The following is a 10,655-nucleotide window of genomic DNA, read 5'->3' on the forward strand; positions in this document are numbered from 1 at the left end:
GCGCTACGACGCACGGTTTAGGAGATACAGCCCTATAAAGATGAAAACTGATGATGATGATGATGATTAACCAAAACATGTCTATGGTTCACTCATCTGTCAGAAATGACAATTAAAATTAGGTTGACAACAATGTATTCCATACAATATTTTTTAAGTGGTGATTACACGAAGTATCGTAAAAGTGCCAAAAAGATACTGCGTGTATGCACAAATACTGTTTTGGGGAATAGACTAAAGACTTGTCTTGACAACTATAAGAGAGGGGTTTAAAGCTGTGTGCACGACCCTTTAAATGACAAATAAAAGTACGGGAGTAGAAAAAGTATATTACAGTTCAGTAAGTCTCATAGCACCACCACTGCTTTACTAGACGTAGTAGATAACATCTTAGCGGATCGAGACAGTGGTAAAAATGTCATGCTGGTGCTGTTAGATTTCTCTAGGGCAACCATACTCTAAGTGTGTTCCGCGGAACCCTAGGGTTCCGCGACACCCCTGCAGGGGTTCCGCAAGAATTTAGAACACTATGCTTTAGTCGCCTCGAAAAATTTTACTATGCCGCCACTGTAGGGTACTTGATGGAACCCCTTCGCTTTCCAAAAGGGTTCCGTCAAAAAAAAGATTGAGAACCGCTGCTCTAGGGCATTTGATACCATTAATACTACGCTCTTACTTTCCAAAATGGCATTTTATGGATTCGATATACGTTCTCTTAACTGGTTTGCGAGCTATCTCACCGGACGCACACAATCTGTTGAACTACGAGATGAAAATGGTTCAACGTCAATGTCCAGTTCGCTGCCCGTTATACGTGGAGTTCCACAAGGATCAATTTTAGGCCCATTGCTTTTTATCTTGTATAGTGCAGATATTATTACCAACATAAATCATTGCAACTATCATCAATATGCCGATGATTTACAAATTTATATACCATTTAAGCCCAACGAAATGTCCTCAGCAGTGAGTAAATTGAACTTGGACTTGGATCAAATCGTGCAGTGGTGTAAAGCAAACAATCTCGTTCTTAATTCTAGTAAATCAAAGCTGATGCTGTTTGGTCCTGATAAACTGGTGCGTGACCTAGCGCCTCCGCAGGTTTCAGTCTCGGGCGATGTTTTGGAGCGCGTTTCTATAACTCGAAATTTAGGTCTGCTTATGGACTGTAAGATGCGATTTGAAAAACATGCTCTAGAACTCGTCAGCAAATGTTTCTATAGGCTTAAAGTATTATATCACGTCCGTGATTTTATTAATGTCGATTTACGCAAAAACCTTTGTGACACGCTTATTCTATCCAAATTGAGTTACGCTGATGCCGTCTTTTGGGGGTGTATGCTGGCGCGTACCTCGGTATTAATTCAACGCATTCAGAATGCTTGTGCCCGTTTTTGCTTCTCTGTTCCTAGTCATTCTCACATCACACCATTTTTGAACCGTAATAATCTGTTAAATATGACTGACAGACGTACCTTGCACTTTGCTTCATTGCTTTTTGATGTTATTCGCGATAAACAGCCATCTTATCTATTTGAAAAACTCAAGTTTCCGAAAGGTCATCTACGAGGTGCTCTCAAGCTTAACGTTACGCAACACAGTACGTCCGCTTTTCGTGGTAGCTTCCGATATGCTGCCGAAGTGTTGGAACAATTTACCGCCACCAATCAGAAACTGCAAATCCGTCACTTCTTTTAAGTACAACCTAAAACAGTATTTACTCACAACTCAACAAAATTTATAACTTAGCGGACTTATTCAAACAGCTTTAAAAAATAAAAATAAAGAAATTGTAAAAATTTGTGAACGACAAGATATATTTGTCGACTCTCTCTCTCTCTTTCCATCTTACACGTGATATGTCTAATCTGTCTTGTTCTGATTATATCTGTTCTGTTTGTGTATTAGTTTTAAGGTTTAGCTTTTAATTTTGGGTGCCCCGAAAACCAGCGCAGTGTCTTAGAGACACTGCTTAATGCTGAGCGGCATCCTATTTGGTGTACCTTTCTTGAATTAATATTCTGTTGTACCTAAATAATGTATGTTTTTTACGCCAAATAAATATTTTCTATTCTATTCTACTGCACCTTAGCACCTTAAATTTATATGTGTCGTGTTTAGTCAACTAGGCAACCTTATAGTTTCGCCTTGTCCGTCTGTCTGTCCGAGGCTTTGCTCCGTGATCGTTAGTGCTAGAAAGCTGCAATTTGGTATGGATATGTAAATCAATAAATCCGACAAAGTCGTACAATATAATCTAGAAACAAAAATTTAGTGTACCTCCCCTGGACGTAGAGTGGGGGTGAAAAGTTTTTTTTCGCTTCAACCCTACAGTGTGTGGTATCGTTGGATAGGTCTTTCAAAACAGATAGGAGTCTTCAACAAACATTTTTTTGACTTATCACTGTTACGATAATAATTTAAAATCATAACTAGGTCCATGTGGGGCAAGTTTGTAGAATCTGCTCGCATGAACTCGCTCATTTTGATCCTTCTTGCAAAACTCAGTCCAACGGTCAGCGCAGGGGTCGCCGTGTAGGGAAGAAACAGGGAAGAAATTGTCGTCCAATATGCAGTGCCAAGTTGTCAAACTAGATAAATCTTTGTCCAAATTAATACTCGCAGATGTCGTGGGAAATCAGAAGTCCGTGGGTCGTGCTGAGTAGACATGGGTAGTTCGCGAATGAACGATTCAAATGAAGTACTTAATTAGATGTAACTCACTCATTCACTTGTTCAGTTCAGATTCATTTAGTTCTATCTTCAGCAGTTCAGTTTATCTATCTTTTCTTTTACTTGCTCACTCGCTCATAAAGTGACAAGGACAGCGTAATATATCGCGTCCCGACGCCATAACCCCGAATAATCCCGAACGCGGCCGAAGCAACACGAAAGCTTTTGGCGCGAACGCCGAACAGCCGTGAGCTGAGCGGCGCAAAATCGGAAACACTCCTTGCACTTGCGCGAGAAAGTTATATTCCATTTCACTTAGGCCTTGGCTTGTACTCATAAACTTAACGATAGGAAATAACAAATAACTACGCAGCGTACATTCACAAGGAATGAATTTTTTACTGCGTGCAAGTGAAGCAATGTATACTGACTTGGTAAGAGTTCACACTTTATGGGTAGTTTGGATATTGTTTCTAGGAATTGAATTAGCGCTAATATTTTTAAATGAATTTGATCTATGAAAGAGTTGCATAAGACACTTTTTAGGCTAACTATAAATAATTTCGTACGTAATAATAAGAAAATATTGCAGTTTTGGAATTTACGAGAAGCTTAGTTTTCATTTCAATTTCGCGCGTTTACGTGACCTGTGATTTTGAAAACTTTGCTTAGGTATTAGTATAATATCTGTGTTTATTTTCTAAAGTGTTGTATATATGGAGTAGAAGTGTCAATATATTGTAAATAAAACTGTAAACTAGTAGTGTCGTAGAGTTAGTTGTTGATCAATGAAACACTAAAAGTTCAAGCCTTCCTATCTCTGGTGTTTTTAAAGTTATGAGTGTGATATTTCGTACGAAGATAAACAATTTATTTGGCTATCATATGGCATTCTTGGTTTCTACTTATTTTTAACAGTTTCTGTATTATAAAGCTTTCTTTGAAAAATGAGTTTTGTTTCATTGTGTACTTGTGCATGTTTTCAATGAAACACTCTAATTTTTACAGTGAAACAGATGTAATATATATAGTCTACCATGAAACATCCTTAATAAACATTGAAACGTTGTAATAAATAAGTTACATTAATACATACATCCTTTCAATCAATTAATGAGAAAGGAAAGGAGAAAATAGTGGTAGGCTGAAATTTGTTATTTAAAAGGTTTCCGAAATATGGAATCGTTATAAGATTGCTGAAATATCTAAAAGCGAAAGACTTGTTGCATTGTACGCATACCTAAGTTTCATTGTGAATCGAAAATCTGGTCGGCACTTACGGCATGCTGCGAGAAAGGCGCCTTTTATGTCCACGGAGCATGATTGCCAACTAGGTGGACGCGGGAGGGTTTTAAGCATCTCCTTGCTTGATATCATACACTTTCTTGCAACATAGTGTTTATAAACGACTGTTTCAATGTTAGACTTGTGACCTTAACCTTGCCATCAATGAAACATTCAACATATAAACTATCCTATCTCAGCCATTTCTAAAGTTAAGTATCTTATATTTTGTCATATGATAGACAAATTATTATCAATTTTCATGGTATTTTAGTTTCACAAATTTCGCACATAGTCTTTAATTAATTAAAAAGATAATGAGTTTGTTTCATTGTGTACTGATACTGGTGTTCAGTGAACATCATGTTTCATTGTTTACTACATAAAAATGTTTCATTTTGAGACTAGGGGGTGTTTTTTGAAACAATAAAAAAAAACTGCACCAAAGAGTGAACGAAATTTAAAAATATTTAGCTCCAAAGTAACTTTAATACACATAGAACACAACAAAAAATGAAATAACGCCAAACTAGACTCTATATCTTGGTAAAAAATTGCGAAACAAAAATGAAAAATATTACTTTTGTCGCACGAATTCACAATAATGCTCGTAGCAACGTGCTCCTTCTCCGAGGCGCGCTCGTGTATTGGGGAGGTGCTGGGGGTCCCTGAGCCCGCCCTTGCTTGACAGATGGCACTAGCTGATAACACCTAGTTTCCGAGATATGGCAAAGTTTCACTGTGTACGATTGTTTCAATGTTCGACAAGTGACCCTATATATAATTGCACAAAAATGTCATCAAGGAAAAGGAGCGCTATGTGGAACCCTTTCACGGAAATGCTGTCAAATCCTTAGTAGAAATGGTAGCGCCTGACTTGGTAGTTATGTTTAACAACAGTGTTGATTGCGGCGAGTTTCCTGATCTAATGAAACATAGTAAAGTAACTCCTTTATTTAAATCTGGTAGCAGCTCTGACCCCACTAACTTTAGACCGATATCTGTGCTACCAACATTTAGTAAGATTTTTGAAAAATTAGTTCTTTCTCAATTAGTACGACATTTTAACGTTAATAATTTAATGCATAATAAGCAGTTTGGTTTTACACGGGGTCGCTCAACAACCGATGCTGGTGTTGAGCTAATTAAGCATATTTTCGATGCCTGGGAGGAGTCACGAGATGCTCTAGGTGTCTTCTGTGATTTGTCTAAGGCCTTCGACAACGTTTGTCATGAAACATTAATCAGGAAACTTCATTATTATGGAGTTAGAGGATCGGCACTGAATTTACTTAAGTCCTACTTAAATGGTAGAATACAAAGGGTCGATGTGAATGGACAGCGATCACCGGGGTCATTGGTCTCTATGGGTGTACCGCAGGGGTCAATATTGGGGCCTTTCCTGTTCCTTATCTACATAAATGACTTGCCATTCCTTGTAAAGACCCACCATGATATAGTATTGTTTGCAGACAACACCTCACTTATTTTCAAACTCAAACTACAGCAACAAGCTTGCAATGATGTAAACGATGCTATTTCAAAAGTAGTAAATTGGTTCAATGTTAATAATTTATTGTTAAATGAGAAAAATACTAAATGTATTAAGTTTGTCATTAGTAGTAACGTAAGGCATGTGCAAATAAGTGTCATTGTGAAGGATGAGGAATTGGAATTAGTTGATAGTACAGTTTTTCTTGGTATAACTTTAGATTCTAAACTCCAGTGGGGTCCCCATATTGCTACTCTTTCGAATAGACTGAGTTCTGCAGCTTTTGCAGTGAGCAAAATCCGTCAGTTAACTGATGTGAAAACAGCTCGATTGGTATATTTTAGTTACTTCCATAGCATTATGGCATATGGTATTTTACTGTGGGGTGGTGCTTCAGAGATAAATACCATTTTTGTTCTGCAGAAGAGGGCTATTCGAGCAATATACAAAATGAACCATAGAGACTCACTTAGAGATAAATTTAAGGAAATTGACATAATGACAGTGCACTGTCAATACATTTATGAAAATATTCTGTATGTACATAAAAATATTGTAAATTTTAGAAAAAAATGCGAAATTCATAATATTAATACTAGAAATAAACATAAGCTCGCAGTGCCCTTCACTCGGCTCCATAAAATAAAAAAATTATTCATGGGTAATTGTGTAAGATTTTATAATAAACTTCCAAACCATATTACTGAATTATCTATTAATAAATTTAAGAATTATGTAAAGCGTAAACTTATTTCTAAAGCTTATTATACCACATAAGACTACATGAATGATAAAACAACGTGGGATTAATTGTTATTCGAAATGATTATTTATTTATTAGGTTTATTTGATTAATGATGAGGAAATTGATATTCCGATGTATGTACTTCTTTTGCTTTTTTTTATTTATTTGACATTTAGATTTTATTCTAGAAACATTCTAGACTAGTATTTTTTTATACAATTTTTTTCATGTTTGACGATCCTTTTGTGAAATTCTTAAATTAGTGTTAAATTTGATTTGTATAATAATCCAATATTATTATGGAATAATAACATCAATAAATCGCTCTGATAATAAAATTAGCTTAAGATAATATTTATGTTAACGATTCATAAGTGCTTGTTGCTAGGCCTACATGAATAAAGTATATTTTGAGTTTGAGTTGAGTTGAACCAAAACGTGCAAAATGTTTATATTGCACAAATACTTTGTGTATTTCGGGCGGTAATGTAGGTAATTTAAACAGACATTTAAAAACAAAACACCCAACTGTGCCTCTTAATACAGAGCGTCAGGATATGCCTCAAGCAGATGCTGCTGCTGCTCCCAGTGCGACCCACTCAGAGACTGCCAGCCAGCCAGCCAGTTTTGGTCGAAGATCTGGCACAAAATATACCTACAGTGCAAGCACCACGACCTACCCCGGCTCAACAGTCTATGAACGAATTCGTACATAGCATGAGGCCGCTGGGACCCCGTCGCGCTGAGAAAATAGATGAACAGCTGATTAAAATGGTCGCTAAAGGTCATCATCCATTTTCGTTGGTTGAAGAACAGGAATTTAAAACATTTGTGTCGATGCTGTGTCCTGGGTACTCGCTGCCTACCCGCAAAACTCTCTCAGAGAGTCTTTTACCAAAAATGTACAAAAGAGAAATGGATAAGGCTAAAGCAAAAGTAGAGGCCGGGCAGGCTATTTGCCTAACCACAGACGGATGGATGTCGGACAACAACGAGAGTTTCATTGCTGTCACGGCTCACTATATAGGAGCTGACACAAAATTAGAGTCTACAATGCTCGGCTGTGTAGAGTATGCAGAACGCCACACTGCAGCAAATTTGGCCCAATTTTTGAAAGACATAACACGGGAATGGAACTTTGAAAATAAAATCACGGCAGTGGCTAGTGACAACGCAGCTAATATCACCGCAGCTATAAAAGCAGCAGATTGGGCGCCAAATACCGTGCTTCGCTCACACATTAAATTTTTGCGTTCAAAATGCACTGGCCGCAATGGCAGAGAGACAACCGCTAGAGTGAAACAAATTGTGGAGTATTTCAAACGAAGTTCACAAGCCCTAGCTAAGCTCAAAGAGATTCAAAAGCAGTTAGATGTGCCTTTACTTAAATTAAAACAAGACGACTCGCTGGAACTCCACCTATGATATTTTGGGCCGCATGTCACTCACAAGAAATGCCGTCACCGCCACTCTGTCTCTGATCAGGCCGGACTTAATGCTCAGTGGTGCCGACTGGATGATAGTGGAAGCAGCGGTGCCAATTCTGGAAACGTTTTATGAAGTCACGGTAGAAGTGAGCGCGGAGAAAAACGTCACGTTGTCTAAAGTCATCCCACTGTGCTCAATATTAATTGCAAACGCGAGGCAATTATAAAGCGCAGAGCACACATTGCCTGAAATAATAAAAATGGTCCAAACTCTTCAAGGAGAGCTGGAAAGAAGATTTGTCAATATAGAGCAATCGGAGCTTTATGTGGATGCGGCACTATTGGATCCTCGATTTAAGGATAAAGGCTTTCGAGAAATTTTACTCGCAGATAGAGGCATTAATAACCTAAAGCAACGAATTGGTCGCCACCGCCCGCTTCAAACATCGACATCAACACCTCAGCAGCAGCTCAACCACCCGTTAACTTCAAACCAGCAACCGCTTCCACCACAGGAAACTGTCTCGTCTTCCATTTGGGCAGCTTACGACCAAAAAGTGAAAAACCTGAGGCCAACCAACCCAACAGCAGCAGGCATAGTCGAGCTTCAGAAGTACCTACAGGAACCTATGCTTTGCCGAACCAGCGACCCATTCCTGTGGTGGCATGAACGCCGCTTTATATATCCGCTGCTATATAATTATATGTTGAAAAGGTTGAATGTTGTGGCGACTTCCGTTCCCTGCGAACGCATTTTCTCAAAAGCAGGGAACATTTTGACGGAAAGAAGCTATCAGCTATAAGCCGGCTCACGTCAAAGAAACTATCAGAGCTTCTTTTCATTAACTGTAACAGTTAAATACAGCATGTGTTGTAAATATCATACATGTATAAGCCGTGTAGATATATAGTAAATATTGTATATTCAAATCACTGTACATACCACAGACTTTTAAATACGCCAATCTAGTTTTAACACAGCTGATTCAAACTTTAGTAAATTACAGTTTAAAATGATATATCTATCAAATAAAAACAGTTATAAATGTGTTTTCTTTGGCAGAAATAGCATGTATTGACTTAGTAAAAAATTGGTAATAAATAATCATGGACTAGCTATCCCAGCTAGGTACAAAAAAGTTAATCTAGATTGTCAGTCCTAAGCCTGATCAAGTATGAAGGGAAGTCTCTGGTAGATATAATGAGACTAATAATAAATAATAGGCTATATGACTATACCTTGTGCAGTCGTATTTGCGTCATTTGACACATGACACTGACAACAGCAATAGAACGTAAAATATCTTGCACATCGAAATTACAAAGGAAGATAATTGCACTGCGAACGTTTACGTTTTACGTCTTTTTCTTTTTAAATTTAGGGTTGGCCGGACACCACCGTTATGAATCGTTATGAATCGGTAGTCGTCTAAGTAAATCGATATAAATTTTTCATTTTAGGTCGCGACAATTCAATTCAATTCAATGTTTTATTCATAAAATATACATTTTACACGTCAACTTTTTAATCATTATTAAATCTAGGTAAATGTTGTTATAAATCATTCATATTACAATAGTTATTCGATATTTATAACAAACTAGCTGTTGCCCGCGACTTCGTACGCGTGGATTTGTATATTCATATTCATAATCATATTCATATTCATATTTTATTGATAACGTTAACCTGTTACTAGATGGGAAGACGAAATAAAAAATATCGCTGGTCAAAACTGGATGCAAATAGCTCAAGATAGAGACGAGTGGAAAACTCTGGAGGAGGCCTTCACCTGCGAAGACGGGGTTCTTGCCAAATATTAAACATTTATAATATTAGAACATTATTAAAATTATTAGTTAACTTTAGACTAATTCTAAAACACCAAACAATGTTAAAAATTCGCAAGAAATAAAAGGCTATTTTATTTTATTTTATTTTATTTATTTATTGATAACGTTAATTACATGTTAGGAGTAAGTACATAAAATAAAATTACATTTCACTAAATGTAAACATACTTAACAACAAATAAAAGCAGAACAGAAATACATATGTCGTGTCGATCATAATTATAAACTTAAAACTAAAATAATTCCACGTTTCGTTAAATAATTTTAAATAGTTACATTAAGGCTTTCTAATAATCCATATTAAAATATCTAAATTAAAAATAACATTTTACAGTGAAAGTAATGTCCCATCATGGTCCCATCGAAACAGTGATTTAGACTTTCACATTGTGTGTATGGATCAATGACACCCTGTCGAAGAATTCGTCGATCGTGTAGCAGGCCATCTCCAATAACATTTTTTTAACCGACTTCCAAATCTAAAAGGAGGAGGTTATCAATTCGGTTGTATGTTTTTTTTTTTTATGTTTGTTACTCCATATCTCCGTCATTGCTGGACCGATTTTGAAAATTTTTTTTTTTGATTGTAAGTATATGCATACAGATTGGTCCCGTTTTTGTCAAAACCCAGTTCTGATGATGGGATCCATGAGGAATCGAGGGAACTACTCAAATCTTAAAGGCATACATATAGTGATTTTTGTGTTTTTATCAACAAATCAAGCATATGCATTCAGAAACGTGACATTTGATGAAGTGGAACTGCTGATGATGATCAGAACAGAACTCTTCAACGACGCATAGTTCACGTTTGGCGATTTGTCCTCTTCGTTATGTTTGTTAAGCAAGTTAAGTTTTTAAGCCACATTTTTGTCAAGCTCGAGTTCTGATGATGGGATCCATGAGGAATCGAGGGAACTCCTCAAATCTTAAAGGTGTGCGTATAGAGATTTTTGTATTTTCATCAGAAAATCAAGCATTTTTATTAAAAACTGTCGCATTTGATGAAGTGGAACTGCTGATGATGATCAGAACAGAACTCTTCAACGACCCATAGTTCACGTTTGGCGATTTGTCCTCTTCGTTATGTTTGTTAAGCAAGTTTAGTTTTTAAGCCACATTTCTGTCAAGCTCGAGTTCTGATGATGAGATCCATAAGGAATCGAGGGAACTCCTCAAA

The 10,655-nt window shown here is 36.9% G+C and overlaps 1 protein-coding gene across 1 annotated transcript; it reads left to right on the top strand.

Moving 5' to 3' along the window:
- Positions 1–954: 954 nt before the first annotated feature.
- On the top strand, positions 955–7,619 carry LOC134661855 (uncharacterized). The gene is made up of 2 exons (XM_063518068.1): positions 955–1,077; positions 6,741–7,619. The coding sequence occupies exons 1-2, from the start codon at positions 955–957 to the stop codon at positions 7,617–7,619; spliced, it is 1,002 nt and encodes a 333-aa protein (XP_063374138.1).
- The last annotated feature ends 3,036 nt before the right edge of the window (positions 7,620–10,655 follow it).

The sequence above is a fragment of the Cydia amplana genome, chromosome Z (assembly GCF_948474715.1).
Source record: "Cydia amplana chromosome Z, ilCydAmpl1.1, whole genome shotgun sequence".
Taxonomy (NCBI): Eukaryota; Metazoa; Arthropoda; class Insecta; order Lepidoptera; family Tortricidae; genus Cydia; species Cydia amplana.